This window comes from Monodelphis domestica, chromosome 1 (genome assembly GCF_027887165.1).
Source record: "Monodelphis domestica isolate mMonDom1 chromosome 1, mMonDom1.pri, whole genome shotgun sequence".
Taxonomy (NCBI): Eukaryota; Metazoa; Chordata; class Mammalia; order Didelphimorphia; family Didelphidae; genus Monodelphis; species Monodelphis domestica.
The window spans coordinates 480,242,741-480,262,102 of NC_077227.1; the positions used below are offsets into that span (position 1 = coordinate 480,242,741).

Below are 19,362 nucleotides of genomic sequence, written 5' to 3' on the forward strand. Positions count from 1 at the left end.
TTAAAAAAAAAAAAAGAAATTTAGTGGTACAGGAAAAAAAGTGAAACCCCTTTTCCCTGATGCTAGGTATTCCATACTTCAAAGAATATATCATGAATTATTTCTTTATCACATCAATATTATTCATGAAATCAGTAATATCTTCATACTGACCTAGGCTAGACACTATTGGGAGTTATCAAAAGAAGCCACAGTTCTAGTCTTGGTGGTCTTGTCTTAACTTCCATAGCCCAACACTGCAAAAGAATCCTCACATTATAATACTTTCTCTGTATTCCACAAGACCCTTTCTCTAAAAACTGGAGAATGGGCCTGCTTGGCAAACCAGCCTCATAGTAACCGAGAGTCTGGCTGACTCCTATGGAAGATGAATTCATGGATAGCTAATCAAGTGTTATTTTATTGGAACAGCATTTGAACCAATATATAAGGGATAGAATTGAAAGTATTTTGTATCTCACCTCAGAGGTCATCACGGCAATCTGTTCTGGTGTGATTGCTCCACATAAAACATTCTTTCTCAAGTCAGGATTTTTAGAGTCCTTTAAGTTGGAGATCCGGCTTCTTACTCGGTTTTTGTACTTCATATCTGTATTCTTGACATCTTGGTAGATATGTACAAGCATATTTAAGGATTTATAAGGGAAAGAGAAACTTCCTGCTTTTCCCTCAGCAATCAGAGGATCAATGCCTTTTAGCATAAGGATTTCCAAATGCTCTTTGGGGTATCTAATGTTCAAAATGTTAACAAAATCTTCTATAAATCTACTGCAATAACATAAGGATAGTACTATACACCAGCTTCAGGGGTGAAGAGGATCTTAAACATCCTAAACTGGTTCTTAATGGAAGCAAAAAAAGATGTGTCACAAACAAGTAGTAAAAACATTTCTGGGGGCACCTAGGTAGCACAGTGGATAGAATGCCAGGCTGGAGTCAGGACCTGGGAACAAATCTGGCCTCATACACTTTCTAAATATATTATCCTGGGCAAGTCATTTAACCCCGTTTTGCCTAACCTTTGCTCTTCTTAGAGTTGTTATTAAGACAGAAAGTAGAGGGCAACTGGGTGGTTCAATGGATTAAGAGTCAGGCCCATAGACGGGAGGTCTTGAGTTCAAATTTGACTTCAGACATTACCTAGCTGTGCAACCCTGGACAAGTCACTTGACCCCCATTGCCTAGCCCTTACCACTCTCCTGCCTTGGAACCAATACACAGTATTGATTCCAAGACAGGAGATAAGATTCCAAGACAGAAGGTAAGGGTGGGGGGAAAAAAGGCAGAAAGTAAAGGTCTAAAAAAAAAAAGACATTTCTAGAAAGCTGACTTAAAGTCAAAAAGCAAAAGAAAAGGGAACATATGTCCATTCATACAAATGATAGCCTGCTTAAGAAAAGCAGCAAAAATAAAGTCTACAATGCAAATTATACTCTTTCCCCCTCAGGTTTGGCAGACATACTTTCTGCTAACAAGAAAGAGGGCAAAAATATTGCTGTTGTTTTCAGTGATCATATATCATATATGTGTTTAACTACCAATATAAAAGGCCTCTCAGAGCCACACAAGACCCAGCTTTGCCCACTATAGAAAACAATAATAATAATATTATAACATCATTCTCCTTATCTATTTCAGTGGAGTATGGACAGAAATAGTCCTGGGACAAGTCATTATCCTGCTTTTCTTTTAACATTTAATATTTTTCAGGCTCTTGCCTTGTTGGGTAAAATGATTGTTTTTTGTTATTGAATGAAAAACATCCTGTAGGTTCCATGAAAGCATCTTCAGTACAACTCTAGCAACAGACAGAAGGCCTTGAATGCAATGTACCTCAGTCAGTTCCACATGGTTCTGAGTTCTTCTGCTAGGTCTTTATAGTTTGAAAATTACTTATAATATCCAAACTAAGTAAAATGAAACTCTAGTATTGCAACATCTATTAAAAAACACTTCCTTAAAAAAAAAAACTTCTTAAATTTGTGGGATCAATATTATCTCAGAATAACTGGGGGAAAGATTTTGTCTGGAATGATGCACTGGTTCTAGTAGAGTTTATGTGATGAATTCTCAGAAATAGTGTCTGTATTTGTAGTATGGGGATTTGTCTGCTAGGTTATGAAGGATAAGCTTATGTCATCTGCTAGGTCAAGATGGATAATAAACTTCTTGTGTGTGAATCTCATCATATGATTTTTTTCTAGGTATTCAGCAGATGCTAAATTTTTGTAGCCTGTGGGGATATGTTGCAGTTTCCTTGCAAAATCTGCATCAATCAATAAATCCAAACTCCTCAAAATGGCATTTCAGGATGCAAGATAATAGTAGATGCCTTACAGTGTATTCCTACATGCTGAATACATTTAAAACGCAATAAACACCCAAAAAGGCACAATCAAGTGGTCAGAATTAAACACCAAGATCTCACTATCCTTCAAAAATTTAGCAGATAGCAGATCACTGCACTACAAATATACACACTCAAACATCTTTGAGAATTCAAGAAATAAACTACTTAAAAATAAACACAAAACCTTTTTGGTCATTGACAAAACCTGGACATAAATCTAACTCTTGAATGGAAGAACAAGGCTCTTAACAGATGATGTTAAAGATGACACCAGATTTTACTCATAACATCAATATATTTAGAATAATAGTGTACTAAAATATATGAACATATTTGTATAATAAAAATAAATAATAATGTAGACAAGGAAGAGTCAAATAAATGGCCAAGTCCTGGGAAATCTGGCTATAGAAATAGAGGATTTGATGATAACAATTTGGGACCAAGTGATCACCCTCAGAAATTATACTTTAAGGAACCTTGACTTAATGACCAATTCAAATTATATAAGAAAGTAGTAGAAATTGTGTGGCCCATGTGTTAAAGCTGGAAAGGAGAAGATTTAGGGGGCCTGTCATAGCTATATTCAAGTAACTGAAGGGCTATAATTATTTGGTTCCAAAGACTAAGTCTAGGAACAGTAGGTGAAACAATAAAACCCTGCTGTGTGAATACCAAGTAAGACAAGAACTGGTAGCAAAAATTGAACATTAAAAGCTTACTATCTTTCATGAATTGACAAACTAAAAATTCTCATACTACAAACATCAACTTCAAATATCCTTGAGAACTCAACCAATAAACTGTACTAGAACTGGAACCTCATCACAGATTGAACTATTATTCATAATTACCCAGATATAATTCTGATTCATAAAAACTCAAAAGTAGCATTTTAATAGATGTTGCTATACTAAATATTTGCAATCTCCAAGTCATACAGAACAAAAAGATTTCAAAATATGAAAATCTAGCAAAATTTTATGAGGAAATGCAAAGACAGATATCCCTATCATCTTGTCAGCTACTAGAGTTGTACCAAGGAGATTTTCAGTAAACCTAGAAAACATGAGCTTACAACCCAATATTTTTATTCAACTATAGAATGCAGTTATTTTACCTTCATGAGCAATAGTTCATAGAATATTAAATATAAAAGAATCACAGTAGGTAGCAATATGTCCTAGGGCTATTTCTATCTAAAACTCTATTGAAAAGAGAAGAGCTTTACAATGATAATAATGATGATGATGACAGCTCAGACATAGCATAACTTTGATTTGAAACTCAACAAATAATCATTCAGTTTGAAGATTGAAGACTTCTAGTGAGGAGGCAAACTCCATCTCTAGAAAAATCAATTCACTTTTGAACAGATTTAATTATTAGAAAATGTTTCCATATATCAAGCCAAAATCTGTCACTCTGAAATTTCCATCCACTGTTCCTAGATTTGCTCTCTGGAGTCAGACAGAATGATGGCCCTTCAATTACTTAAAAAGAGTTATCACATGCCCCCTAAATCTTCTCTTCTCCACAGTAAGTAGCCCCAGATTCCTTCAATCAATCCCCATTTAATATTGCCTCCCAGCTTCTCACCAACCTGGTCAACCTCTAGATCTGCTCCATTCCATATCAGGCAACAATGAAATTCTACTCCATAGCAGCAGCCTATAATCCTGGGATGTCAAGTACCTAAACAAAAAGATAAGGCTCTAGAGATGAGTAAACAATCCTAGGTATATAGGGTTATCAGAAAAGATTAATGCTTAGTTAACTTTCATCTCCCCCTATCAAGAAGAGGGTCCTGCTGTAGGCATTGTATGTGCAGCAAACATAATCATCAATAGTAAAATACTGGCAGGGAGAAATTCTATCCATCATACAACTAAAATACCAAATCCCTTAGGTCACTACTCTAAAAAGACAAGTGAATATATGGAGTCTTTCCTCTATGATACATCTTTGACACTGCTACCAAAATTATCTTCCTCACAGATTAATAATGTTACTCTCCAGATCAAAAATCATCCATGGCACCATACTATCCCATAGGACAAAATAAAAATTTCTGAGCCTAATATTTAAAATCATCTATAATGTTTCCAACCTACCTTCCCAGCCTTATTTTATTCTATTCAACACTTTAACAAGTATTACTCTGCATCTATAATGTGTTGGGCATTATCCAAAGCACTAGGGATACAAAGATCACAGGAAACAGTTCTTGCCCTCAAGAAGCTTACATTCTACTGAAACAACATGTTCAGAGATAAGTAAATATTAAAAAAATCCAAAACAAATATATGATTCTAGGGGACAATAAAGCACTAACAACTGAAAGGATCAGGAAAAACCTTATGTAGAACATAACACTGGAACTGAGCTTTGAAGGGAGTTAGGAATCTCAAGAAATAGAGACAAGAGCAGGAGAGCAATCCAGGCATGGACCACAAAAACAGAGAGGTAAGAATTATATTGTCACGTATGAAGAACAACAAGGAAACCCATTTGGCTAGAATTATACCCCTAGTATATACAAGGGAGAATAACATGAAATCAGTTGAACAAACTAGTTAGAACCAGATTGTGAAGGGATTTTCTCAAAGAAAGCTCTTGAGTTTCTCCAAAATAAGTATATGGAAGAAATAAAGCAATTTCAGCTTGCCTCACCATCTAGGACACCTAATGAGGTAGCAATCCAAAAAACTAACAGCAGAGAAGGCTAATCCATAATCCCTAATGCACCTACCCAGTAACCCTTAACCCAGAGTCCACCATGCTTATGGAATTTATGGCCTGGCAGTAGCCCCTCCAAAATCTTTGCCAAGAAAACCACACATGAAACAACTGGACAACAAATAGCAGAAATAACTGGAAGAATAGAAAAATTTGAATCCATAGTGATAAGTCTCACCAAAGAAACAAGAGAGAGAACAATTGATTGAAAATGTAAATACAAAAAGGGAAGGATAATCTGGAAGAAAAGCCAAAAGCATTTAGAGAAAACATGATCTCCACACCAGCAAATTATAAAGAACTCAAAGGCAGGATGTGTAAAGACAATTTAAGAATTATAGATCACACTATACACCCATATATCCAATACAAGATTATTCTGTATCCACCAGAAAACCAAATGAGGAAATGGGATAATGTGTTGAAGTTCAAGATAAAGCCCAAGGTAACATATTCTGCAAACTTAAACCTAACCATTAGTGGGAAAAAAGTGAATACCATATGAATAAAGAAGGTATTTGAATCACTCCTAGAAAGAAAACCAGACCCAAACAAATTATTTGCTTTGCAAACACTGCAGACAACAGAAATACAAGAAAGATAAACAAATAAAGCAACCAAGAACAACAACAACAAAATAACAACAGAAAGAACAGAAGATTTCTTTCTAAAATTACATGAGGAGCTATAGGTGAAAGCAGATGTCAAATAGAAATAATGGTATAAAATCAGGCTAGAAACATCACGGACCACACCTTCACAATCCCCTGTCTATAAGCAAATCACTGGTTTTATGGGATTTATAGTATCTTCTAAATGTAACTGCTGGAGGCATAGCCAAGATGTCAGAGTAGCAAGACAGCAATCTCTCCCCACACACTCCTCCAAACAGATCCATTCATAAGATATACCAGATAAAATCTTAATGGAGAAATTCAAGACAAAATAAGATAAAAATAATCATTCACTCCTCAAATTTTCCTAGAGTTCTTTGTTTGGCTCTCTCCTTTAACCACATCACATTCTACTCTGCTTCAATCACACTTATCTGTATACATCATGTGTCCACCACCACCTTCCATTAGGCTGTAAGCTCTTGAGAAGAGTCCATTTCTCATCTTTGTATCCCCAGCATCAACTACAGGGCCCTGCACACATTAGGAACTTAAGAAACATTTGTTACTAAACTGGATTATCTAAAGGATTTATACAGTATGTTAACTTTATAGTCTTATGGCCCCAGATAGGAATGGCCTGGGCTATTGATAGCATCTCCCTTAAAACATAATTAAACCCAGTTGTGACTCTCTCCCAGGCAGTGAAGCAAGTATTCATCTACTCAGCCCCCAAACCTCTGGCAAGCCTTCTTTCAAAGGATATATTCTTCAATCTGGGCAGATAAATGCTCACAGTCTGCACCAATCGCAACATGGTCATCTGTAAACAAAAAAGACTTCTAAACAACGACCAACGTCAAGGGGGAAAAACAATGAACTTTCTCATCATGAGAAGCCAATTGAGTTAATTCATCATTTTCCAGAAATGAAGTGATGCCCATAACTTATAGCTGACGCCAAACCCAAACTGTGTAGCTCATTTACTTCTGAGTTCTTTGCCATTTCCTCAACCCAAATCTCTCTCTCAGGGATATACTGTCCTCTCTTTTGACTCTTTCCATCTGCCACAAGCAAAAATGACCACAACATAATCAACCCTTCTAATTAGTTTGTCACTTAAAATGAAATATGACCAAAGTCATTATATTTTAAATTTGATTTAGGATCATGAAAGTATCATCAGAAAGTAGGACCCTCTATAATAAAAACTTTATTTGGAGAGTCTAACCAAGAACTTCAAAGTATTTTATAGAATTAAACACCTTTACATGAAAAGTCTCACTGGGGTGTCCAGGGGTTTTATTCACCAATGCCAGTAAAAGAGTTTCTAAATGCATATATCTAAAGATTCAGGCCTTTCCCTGTTGTGTTTAGGGAGAATGGAAAATTTTTAGGACCCTACTAAAGGGAACCTGCTGTGGCAACACCCTCCAATAATCTACTTCTCTTCACTTACTGTCTGTCTGCAAGGCTGCTGTCAGCATTTCTCGACATTTGTTACGAACAGCATCACAAGTGATGGGAATAGGAGGAAAGGTGGTAATTTTCGGAGTGGATATAGTCCTTGGTGGGTCTTGTTTTTTGTTGGAGCTAAAAAAAGAAACTTTGTCAGAATGTTTTTTGTTAAGGCAACCACAGATAACTCAATGGGGCAGAAATATGTAACTAAGGCATAATACCAATTGAGTAAAATAAAAACTCATGAAAGCACCCCAAATCTATCAATATTCCTATCTAAAATGGTCAAAGGATATTAACAGTTTTCAAAGGAAAAAATCCAAGCTCTCTGTCACCATATTTTTTTAAATATTCCAAATCACTGATAAGAGGAATGCAAATAAAGCAACTCTTGAGTTTCCACCTCATTCCATCAGAATGGCAAAGATGACAAAAAGGAAAATGACAACTTTTGGAGGGGAATTGTAAATTGGTCCAGCCATTCTGGAAAGTAATTTGGAACTATGCCCAAAAAAAGTTCCTAACTATGTATACTAGGGAGAGAAGGGATGACTGTGAAGTTTTTTGATGCTCTCATGCTCAAACAGATCTAATTTACAAGAATGTCCTAATAAGTAAGAAGATCATTTTTTAAAAGAAACCAAAAAAGACAGACTTTAAAAAATGTATCACTCAGGGGCAGCTAGGTAGCATAGTGAATAGAGTGCAAGGCCTGTAGTGAGAAAGACTTGGGTTCAAATATGGCCTCAAACACTTCCTAGCTTTGAGACCCTGGGCAAGTCATTTAACCCCAATTGCCTACCCCTTCTGGATCTTCAACCTGAGAAGGTAAGAATTAAAAGGTTTTATTTAAAAAGAAAGAAAAAAATGCCACTCACTCTGTGTGGTTCTCTTAGCAAAAGGGCTGAGAATTGATATGGTCACAAAAACAAGGTAACTTTGGGACAAATCTCTGGGACAAATCAGGGAAGGCTACCTGAAAAATCCTATAAGCTATGTGAAATAATTTTTCCCCCCAAACCAGAAGTTATTCATAATCAACAAAACAAGACAGTTCTACCCATGCGCCTAGGAATCAGGAAGCTGTTTCCAATAACCCTTACAAATGCCATCAACTTTTCTCTCACTCTAAGTCTACCTGTAGGCACCACATTAAAAGCAGAGAAAACCTAGATCTGGTATTTGGTGGCTCATCAAACTGTAGTGGCTGAGTTGTGTGTTTTTCAAGGAAGACAGCAAAAGATCCAGGTAAGACCACCTTGTGACAAGGCAGTGTGACTCTAAGGTACCAGGTTACCTGGAAGGTTTCCCCTGTATGTTGGTAGTTATCATTCTGTGGTGCAAGTCCTGCCTAAGGAGATCGTGTATTGGCCTAGGGAGATCTTGTGTGTAGGGCTATGCAGTAACTTGCACTGGTTCTTGGGCAGAGTGTACCAAAGGACTAGCTAGTGATAATTCTGTGTTACATGTTCTTGTCCTTGACAACAACTTATGAGCCCTTACCAATTCTGGGTCAGATGTCAAGGGATTCTGGCCACAGAACCCTCTCAGATGTCATCAATATCCACAAATTTCTAATAGAAAATTTTATTTTTCCCAACTTTCCATGGAAAACTAAAGAGAATTTCAATTTGTTGATCTAGCATATTTCATAAATCATAATACACTAATTTAGGCACTTTCTGTGGAGGATGTTAAAGAACTGGTCATGATGTAAGTGGTCTTGTGAGATGCTTGTTATTTGGGGGGGGGGAAGGATGGAAGGAGAAAAGGGTATTTATAATGTGTCTGCAGTATCCCAATTTAAGATTAGATCTTCCAAACATGAATTACAAAATTCCCAGAAAGAACATGTAAACAGTATGGTGGGTCCAGAAAGAGCAGAGATTTGGTGGCAGAAAACCTGAGTTCAATTCCCAGCTCTATTATTTACTACCTGTATGAACTTGGGCAAATCATTTACCATATCTGATCCCCAGTTTCCTCTTTCCTAAAAGGGAATGATCTCTAAGATTATATGGTCAGCCAAATCTAACCACATTCTAAAGTGGATCCTATGCTTCAGCACAAGATCCTATGTAACGTCCTTTGAAATGTTACTAGCATCTGTTACTGTATTTAGTCAGGTGAGATTTATAGATTCAAGTCTATGCACTAAAGGGAAACAGAAGGACTTCCTAAGGGGAAAAAGAAAAAAAGAAGAGGAAAAAAAACACACAGGTGTAGAAAATGAGCTCATTTCCCCAGCACTACATTAACTTCTGACATTATTGTTATTGTTTTATTTTAAGTCTTCCTTTCTCACGACCCTTGTCTTTCCTCCCACTACCCAGGAACTATCATTCCTCCGACTCAGTAAGAAGCACCTCAGTAGACTATCTAGAATGAAAAGGCTATTTGGGCCTCAGGGTCCTCATCTCTCTAATTCTAGAACTCTTCCCAATGCTTCCACTATATTTATAGTACCCCATGACCTAGATCAGTTTAGGGATTAAAACATTTACTGCTAAGGGCAATTTCACTTTGTACCTGACATCATCTACCAGCTCTGTGATCTTCCGTCCCTGAGCAGGTGAAACACTTTAAAGTTTGTAAATAAAGCACTTTCTACCCAACAACCCTGTGAATTACAGATCAGGCTCAGAGATTAAACAATTTGTCTACAGTCACAAAGCTTGTAAATGTCAGTCAGAACTGAATGTGAGTTCTAGACTCCTTACTCCAAGTCCAGCAGTTTTTTCAAAACACCAAACTGTAGAAAGAAGTATGAGCTTGTGCTTCTCACTCTGGGAAGATTAATTTTGTAATACAGGGCTCTGTCAATGATGGGCTTACCTATGCTGCTGGTAGAGTTCCAGTATACATTCCTCATTGTGTGTTCTTCGTGGGATGGAGGTATGGAGAAGAGAGTCACTCCTGAGGGGGTTGGGGGAAGCAGTTATCACATTCTAATAAGAGGGGAATTTTCTCCCTACAATATTCATATTTATAAAGGCCTCCTGGCTCTGTCCTTGGCTTCCAGAGTTCAGAATCACCTACCCCCCACCCCCCTGTTCCTGTCTCTTTCTGGACCTTTCCTCAAAGCCTGGAGCTTTCTCACCTCTGAACATCCAACAAGGCCTGATGACCTTTCTCCATGCTGAAACACCTTACCTACTAGTGAGTTCCTCCTAGACCCTAAATTATGTGAATGAGCCCGGGGTGGCCTTCACTCCTTCCTTCAAAACCATGGCCACAGTACCAGGTACCTTCATCCAGCACACCCTCTCTCACCTCTGCTTTTTAGCTCCCTTTTGCAATTTGGCTTCCCCCAAAAGAATGTAAAAACTTTGAGAGCAATAACTATTTTTGCTTGTATTCATATCCTTGATACCTAGCACAGTGCCCAGCACCCAGTAAGTGCTTAATAAATATTTGTTTCTTACCTTAGGAAAATTTTTTGAGATCGAGTCCAACTTTTTTTCACAACTATGTAAATGACAAGTCCTAAATCAGCCCCAAAGCATAAATTTAACATAAAGTAGTAGAGTGTAGTAAGGAAAAACCCTGAATTTGGAATCAGAAGACTTGATTTCAAATTCTGGCTCTGATATTAACTACTTCAGTGACCTTGGCAAGTCAGTTAACAACCCCTTAAGGCCTTAGTTTCTTCCTCAATAAAATGAGAAATTTGTATTAGATACTAAAGTCCCTTTCTAGCACTAAATCCTCTGCTCTCTCCATACTCAAAAGTGTGCTCCTCCCCCACATTACTCTGGAACTCAATAGATTCCTCCCTGCCCCTCCTGCAGCAAAGAGAAATGAAATTGTTTCCCTAAAGGAGGGAACATCCTTAATGGATAAAATAGTCTTAGTGACTTCTTCAGGTGTTTTGAGGTAAAGGAAATTTCTGAGAGCATGTTTTGTTTTGTTTGTTTTTTTTAAATAACCCTGGACTTGAAGTCAGAGGAGCTAGGTCCAAATCAAACTTTAAAATTAATACTCCAGGGGCAACTAGGTGCCTCAGCAGATAGAGCCCAGGAGGTCCTGGGTTCAAATTTGACCTCAGTTCCTTCCTAGTTTTATGACCCTGGGCAAATCACTTAATCCCAACTGCCTAATTCTTACTGCTCTTCTGCTTTGGAAATGAAACCTAGTATCAATTCTAAGATAGCAGGTAAGGGTTTAAAATAAAAAGATAAAAATTAAATTAATAATCTAAGTGACCACAGGCAAGTCATTCTTCCTTGGTCTCGGTCTCCTCTTTGTAAAGTGAAGAGTTTAGACTAGACAGCCTCTAATTCCTTCTAGCTTTTTATCCTACAGTCCTATGCAGTCTACATAGTCATCCCAATGCTGAGCTGTCACATGCCCAAACTTCATGGTCTCATATATTTCAAACAATAGGAAAAACCTTAAAAAGAGAAAGGGCCAGTAAGTACAATCACTTTTTCTGACAACTCTTGTTAGTGGTAAGGAAAGAAAACCTCACTACTTTCAGCCTTGGAAAAATGCTTTTCAAGGAAACCTGATGCCTGGCCAATTATTCCCAACCAGCTGCTTAGGGGGTCGCTTCTATGCAAGCTGATTGTACATTCAAAGAAAAGAAACAAAGAAACCAAGAAGGTGTGGCTAAAGTGACCAAAACAAAGTTAAAAGAAACTAAGTCTAGACAACAGGAGAAAATACAGTTAAGAATCCAAAAGGAAAACGTCCTCACAGATCAAAGGGCAAGCAAGTGAAAAATATCATTCTAACACATATATGCCAGGATTGCAGATTTAGAACTGGAGAACAACCAGCCCAATCATTTCATTTTACAAATAAAGAAATTGAGGTTCAGAGCGGAAAAATGACTGGCTTGGCTCATATAGTAAACAGGAGATCCAGGATTCAATGCCAGTTCTGACTCCAAATCCCATAATCGTTCCATAAAATTTTGATAAATGGACAAGAGTTTTCCTGCAAATAAGAAAAACCACCAATGCCCCAAAATCAGAAAGAGCATTCTGAAGACCAAAAGTAGGATTAGGAAAAAAATAATAATCAATCCCAACATTTTACATTTTCTGTAACCAAAAACAATCCTATGCCAAGAGGCAGACGTGTGCTCTGACTTGATAATCGGAAATTTGCACATATCCCAAAAGAGGAATTTGAAAAAAATCCTTTCCAATTTCAGATCAGATCAGACTGGTGACTTGATCATATATAATATAGTATTCATCATAATTTCCTTTTCGAAGAACCACAAGTAATTTATAGACATTATTTTAGTCCTCAACATCCCTCTGAAGTAAATGAACTGATTATCCCTGTTTTACAGATCTGCTCTCAAAAACAAAGAGAGACACAAAGTCAAAAAGAAAGATGCCTTTGGTCTCCCTCCCAGGCTACACTTCCCTTGAGCATCTTTGTCAGTTGGAATTTCACCTTTGATCTTTTGTGTCAGAAGCATCCTTCGAAGATGATGTTGCCAAGGAAGAATTCCTTTTCTTCTCATCATTTTTATCTTCTGAAGCATCTAAATTCAATAGGGAAAGAATGGAAACACATAATGGAAGACCAAATGGAATTATAATTAAATTGAGAAGTGATCTGAAAGCAAACCACAAATCCTTTCTATTTTTCTCCTAGCCTAGTTAGCAGAGTACATACACTGTTTGGGCCAAACCTATCAATGGACACCTTAGCCTAAAACACAAAACCATCTCAGCTATGGTCTCAAGAGTATTCTGCTGGGTAAGAATGAAAGTGCAGACTCTAAGCAATTTAAAAATCATAAGAATAATAAATCTCTCCTCCAATGCTTCACTGTGGTAGGAAAGTGATCCTCAATCCTCAAAGGCTCTTCTAGCACAACATAAGCTCTGGCCAGCCTTACTAAGCTAGAAAGTCTTCAAATACAGGCCCACCAATGGATTTTATATTCTCTGTCCAAGGGTCAGCATAAGTGCAAAGATATTGGCCAACAGGTGAGGAATTTTTTGAGGCATGGCAACTTGTAACACCATCATTATAAAAGAATTTTAGCCTTTATAATGTGATATAATGTGATCACTACATCCAATCACTACATCCTGTGATGTAGTGATAGTAATAATCACTCATATTTATCTATTTTACAGTTTACAAAAACACTTTTCTCACAGCCATAAACTTAGTCCCATTTTAAAGATGAAGAGACTTAAGCTAAGAAAGACCAAGTGACTTGACCAAGGACACATACCTAATAAGTAGGATAGAGTCAGGACTTAAATCCAAGTCTCTTAACTCCAAGTTTAGCACTCTTTCCACTATATCATATTACAGCAGTAACAACAGATAGAAGGGTGTCCTACTACTAATGCCAGATACCCAACATTCCTGAAAAGGCCTCATCTAAGCCCAAAGAGTGAAGAAATCTTTTCTAGCCAATTAAGTGAGCAGTCTCTATCAGGATTACAGTCACTCTTTTACCAAGGACCAGTCTTTGGGATACAGCCCCAAATTGACAGTTTATATAAACATTATGAAATGCAATCTTTCACTTTATGGGGAATAAATAAGCCCAAAGTCATGCCTACCATATTGTGAATGTTGTTACTCTCAACAAATTCTTTATAATTCAATGTTTATAAAACAGCAAAAAGAGCACTGGACTTGGAGGCAGCAGGCTGAGTCTGATGCCCAGATCTGCCACTTACTTGTTGCATGGTTACGGTTAAATCACTCAGCCTCTCTGAGCCTCAGTTTCTCTCTCTGTAGAATGAAAATAATAATATTTGCACTATCCACCTCAGAGAGGATAAAACACCTTATAAATCATAAGGCTATCTAAGGAAATATGAACTAATAACATTAAAGAAATTCTATTTCCCCAAACATAAAGATATGAGAAACATAACCTGATGCAAATGACGATGTTTACAAAGAGACAGGACCTTTTTAACAGAGACTTTTTCACAGGTGTTGTTCCTACAAATAGTAATGATTTCTTTCACCAACCGCCTGGCTGATTACACTGAATGATTAACAAAAACGTTAACATTATCATACTTCCCTAGCTACGGGGTGAAACAGCTTGATGGGTACATCCAAAAATCTATGAATCTAGCTCTTTGCCAATCAACTTTTATTCAATTTTGGAGATCAGTTGAAAGGCAGAACAAGTACAGTAAGTGCACTTGTAGGAGAGAATTCCAGGATGGAATTAGGGGCAAGGAGATTTGCATTTCAGGACTAAAGGGCATACTGATATATTTCCTAGCCGAAGTGCTGCAACATCACCACTTAAGTCCTTTTCAAAATGCCATGACAAACATACTGTGTACTAAACATTCCACCATTCTTAGGTAAAACACTCAAGAACCAATGGCAGCACAATATAAAAAACATTATCAAATACATAAGGATCTAATGAAACTAATAGTTAGAGTTAGCTAGTATTTATATAGCACTTGAAGATTTTCAAAGCATTTAACATATGTGTACATTTCAATGTGATTTCATTAGCCTGGGTAGTTCTTCCAACTCACATTAATTCCTATACTTTAACAGAATTCCTGAGTGACTACAGACAAAAAAAAAACAAACAGACTCACCTAACAGTATGGTTCGGCTCTGTGCACTTAGCTAGACTTTCTCACTTGGATGGAGATAATCCATCCCAAGGCAGTACTTTCCAGAGCTTATACTCCACTAACATAGCCTCCAAGAGGTCAGGGTCACTTCTGTACCAGGATGAGGTACTAGAGGAAGACTTAAGTGAAGAAAACTAATAATACTTAATAAAAAATAGTTAGGAATAAAAGTATCCAGAAAAATCAGGGATTTTCTCCTGGGCTAGTCTTTCTCTGCAATAGGCTAAATAGGTTCCTTCTTGGTACTCCCCATTTCTGTCCTATCCCTTCTCTGGAATACCCCAAATATGGAATCTTCTACTACAGGCTGTATCACATCAGTTTCTTAGATGATTGGAATATCCCTGACTGTGATTTCAGGGGTGGGAACCAAATCCCATCCTCATAAGCCATACCAATCCACTTCCCTATAACACTTCTGGCAACCATGATCCCCAATCCTCCCAGCAACTAAACAGCCAGAACTATCTTGAAGCCCAGACTCAATGTATAATCTGAATACTAGGAAGCAGACTATCATAAACCCCTTCTTCCTAACAAGGCCTGAAGACCATAGTGCTCAAAACTGGTTCTACCCTTTCTGTGCCCCTTCCAGTTCTACTTTGGAAATGAATCTCAGTGTAATGGGAGATGGTGCACTACCCAAATCTGGAGATGTCAGCTATGGCCCCAGGTTGACAGAGAAGGTCAGTAAATTACTCTTTCTTATTGGCCCTCTGACCTAATCTCTTAGATGTCTCCAGTTTAAGTCACATAACCCTCCCTTTGGATATTTCTCTTATACACACCAAATAAAAGGGCCCACTTGCTTTTTAGCCAGTAAGCACTGGCTCATATAATTCAACTATAAAGCCCCTTTAGTCCCAACAACAGATTCCAACCAAACTTATTTAGCAGTAAATGTAACACTATGGATCATATATTGCAGGTAAAATTGGGCTAAAATGTTCCACTCTGGAGAGATGCATCAGAATCATGAAAAGTAAGGGACAAAAGAACTTTGTCCTTGATGGTCTGAAAATTAGTTCACCTTTTAAAAGTGAGTTATCTCAGAGACAGCTAATAGCAAGTGAATAGAGGACTAGGAGCAGGGGAAACCTGGGTTCAAATCTGACCTCAGATACTTCATAAGTGTGTGACCTTGGGCAAGTCACTTAACTTTGATTGCCTAATCCTTGAAAGCAAAAGTGAGTCACCTCTCTCTCTTCCTCAAAGTAGGGACTAGAAGTTTTGGTTTGACCATAATAAATAAATTACTACTCTTACTAACCACAAGTTGGACACTTACCCAGCAGTTTTTTCCATGACTTGATGAGAGATTTAGCAAGTGAGATAACTTCATCATCAGTACTCTGTTTCCTCAGTGCATTCACAGACATCCCAATCCGGGTAGACTGCAAACCAACATGCAAGAGAGAAATTGTTTATAAATTTTTTTCAGTGGTCTAACCCACAATTCCAAAGGACATATGACAAAAAATGCAATCCACCCCCAGAGAGAGAACTGAAAAACTTCAAATGCAGATTGAAGCTTTTTACTTTCTTTATTTTTCCTGGGACATTTTGTCTGTTTTCTTTTGCAACATGGTTAAATCTGGAAATATTTTGCATGACCTCACATGTATACTTGGTATCAAATTGTTTGCCTTCTCAAGGAGGAGGGAGGGATAGGAGGAAAAGAATCTGGAACTCAAATTTTTTTTAAATGAATGTTAAAAATGTTTAACATGTAATCAAGAAATATTTAATGAATTTTTTTTAAAAGAGTGTTCTAACCCAGTTATGAAAACTTCTTTCCTTAGTAAAACCACTATGCCAGGGACTCAAATCTGGGGCTCACTATTCAATGTAATTCACATGCATTCTATGTCAGTCAGCCTACTACCACTGTTAGACCCATATATAATGGCCTATTCAGAGGTATCCCAAAAAGTCTTAGGATCTCTTCTGGCTAAATGCCCCTAATAGCTCTTGTCAGTGTGATTTTGAGAAATATGCATCCTAATCTGAAAAAGGTATTAGTACATTTTCAACATTACTATTTTTGAACTCTTACAAATAATATACTAAAAAATTTCAATAGTACCAAAAGAAAAAAAAAGGAGAGGGAAAGGAAGTCCAGTTCCCTTGTGAAATCACAAAATTGTATTTGAACAGTCACTTTTGGTAGTTGAAATTTCTTAAGAAATAACTGTTAAGAGTTTTGGAGGGCAGCTGGGTAGCTCAGTGGAATGAGAGTCAAGGCATCCCAGCAGGTCTAGAGATGGGAGGTCCTAGGTTCAAATCTGGCCTCAGACACTTCCCAGCTGTGTGACCCTGAGCAAGTCAATTAACCCCTATTGCCTAGCCCTTACCACTCTTCTGCCTTGGAATCAATATTGATTCCAAGGCAGAAGGTATGGGTTAAAAAAAAAGTTTCGAACCAGCTCAGTTTATTATTGACTTTTGTTAAGTTCATTATTTAAGTCAATACCACTGGTAAACATGTTTCAGTAGGTTCACATATATACATAGCAGGGATTATGATGTAGAGGAATGAGTACAGGCTCAGAAACAGGAAACCTGGGTTCTAGTCCCAACTACCAGCTATGAGACATAGGACAAGTCACAGTTCCTCTAGGCTTCAATTTATTTGTCTATAAAATGAGGAGTTGACTAGATTATCTCTAAGGTCTTTCTTGCTCTTAATTCTATAATCCTATGATCACTAGTCATTTCTCATTCCTAAAACTCATTCTTCCTTTCTGCCTTTCAAAGTCTTTCCTTTTACTTCTTCCTTCAAAATCCAGGCCAACTGCCTCCTCCTTTATGAAGCCTTCCCTGAAACTTCACTGTCCTGGCTAAAAGCTCTCTCTCTCTTCTCGAACTTTCCTTGTCTCATTCTATCTTCCATCATATTTATTTGTGTATGTGTCATATCCTATTCTAATAGATAAAATCTCCTTGGAGAAAAAACTATATCAACTTTCATCTTTATAACCCCAACACCTAGCACAGTACTTTCCTTGTACAGAATAATAAATGTTTATCCAATTAAGTAATTAACCTAACTCAAAAGGAAATTTTTATAATTAGATTTTCAGTTTCCTGGTAGGAAGACAGAATGACTTACCTGAAGCAAATCCAAAGTAATGGGCATGCTTTTCAGTTCCTTTAGCAAATCCATAGCTCCATCCTAAAAAGAAGGAAAAGAAAGGATTTACTAAAAAAGCAAATATTAACAAAACTGGACATTTTCAACCTCTCTTCCAATAGAGCTCTTTGAAAGAACAAACTAAGGAATGAACTTAATCCAGAAGGGAGTCCACATAGTACAGTGGAAAAAAACTCTTGATTAGTAGTCAGAAGGGATGCATTCACATCTGGGTTCTGCTATCTACTACCAAGATGACTTAAGGCAAGTTATTTAACTTCTCTAGTCTCAGTTTCTTCATCTATAAAATGAGAGGACTGGAATAGAAGACCTCTGCAATTCCTTCCACTTCTAAATCTGTGGAAATTTAACATGATAATGAAACTAGTAAGTATAAGGAGAAAATGATCAAATATTCCTATAGTTCCTGTGGAATATAGAAGGAAAATGAGAATTATCCCCAAATCATCTTCCATACTTAAATTTAAGGTAGTACTTATCAGTCATCTAATATTGACAGAATTACAATGTGAGGCAATAGCTCTACAAAGATAAGGACCAAAAGAAAAATAATGAAAGCTTAATCTTTCAATAGACATAACATAAGATACTTATTAACTTTATTTTTGAGGCAGGTGGATGGCTCAGTGGATTGAGAGCCAGGCCTGGAGATGGGAGATCCTAGATTCAAAGATGGCCTCAGGTACTTCCCAGCTGTGTGACCCTGGGCATGTCACTTAATCCCCATTGCCTAGCCCTTACTGCTCTTCTGCCTTAGAACCAATACTTAGTATTGATTCTAATATGGAAGGTGAGTTTAAAAAAAACAACTTTAGTACCATGAAGTCCTTAAATCAGACTATAGAAAGCTCTTTATATTTTTTCTAATTAGTAGTAATCTAATCAATTACCCAAAATAAAGGGGGGGAACAGAATTTATATTCTCAAGATACTGAGTCTATATTTAGTGTGGTTCATCTTAGTAAATGGTCTCTTTCCAAAGTCCAATTTATAAGTGATTAAATAAATCCCTCTCCAAAGGAAAAGCATGATATTTCTTTGGCCTACAGAAAGAGCAATGTAAAAGAAGCACAACTAACAATCATAAAACACACTATCCTCCAAACAGTAATTGTTTTAAAATATGCCACCACATTTTCCCAATCTGCTTTTATCTTGCTGTGGAGTTTATACTTCATTACTAGTAAAATACACAATTACCTCCCTTGGAAGTTGCTCTCCAAAATATTACCTGTCCATTTTTGAAACAATAACCCTTAGTAAACAAAGACAAACTGTACAACCTCTGACATGTTTCTCTCAATGAGAGAAGATCTTTCTTATTTGACTCACTTTCAGTAGGTGACAATTCTACTGGTAAATCTTAAAATGTAGGTAGCAGAACTTTTAAAAATCCCAAACACCTCTAAATCTCTTATAATCAAAGAAATGCAAATCAAAACA

At 37.1% G+C, this 19,362-nt stretch overlaps 1 protein-coding gene across 8 annotated transcripts in view; it reads right to left on the bottom strand.

The window, feature by feature from the left end:
• The window catches only part of TCEA2 (transcription elongation factor A2), a 59,918-nt gene that overhangs the window by 8,521 nt on the left and 32,035 nt on the right, over window positions 1–19,362 (bottom strand). For 6 of the 8 annotated variants that reach the window (XR_008915394.1, XR_008915392.1, XR_008915390.1 and 3 more), the window contains exons 2-8: window positions 17,878–17,940; window positions 16,054–16,159; window positions 12,577–12,667; window positions 10,000–10,080; window positions 7,163–7,296; window positions 6,465–6,526; window positions 462–611 (exon numbers count right to left, since the gene is read on the bottom strand). Coding sequence is in view for 2 of the 8 variants with exons in the window: in XM_056812778.1 (XP_056668756.1) it covers window positions 462–611; window positions 6,465–6,526; window positions 7,163–7,296; window positions 10,000–10,080; window positions 12,577–12,667; window positions 16,054–16,159; window positions 17,878–17,940 (687 nt within the window). In the remaining 6 variants the exon portion in view is untranslated. The remainder of the gene's footprint in view (window positions 1–461; window positions 612–6,464; window positions 6,527–7,162; window positions 7,297–9,999; window positions 10,081–12,576; window positions 12,668–16,053; window positions 16,160–17,877; window positions 17,941–19,362) is intronic. The other 2 variants (XR_008915393.1, XM_056812779.1) reach the window with 1 other exon arrangement.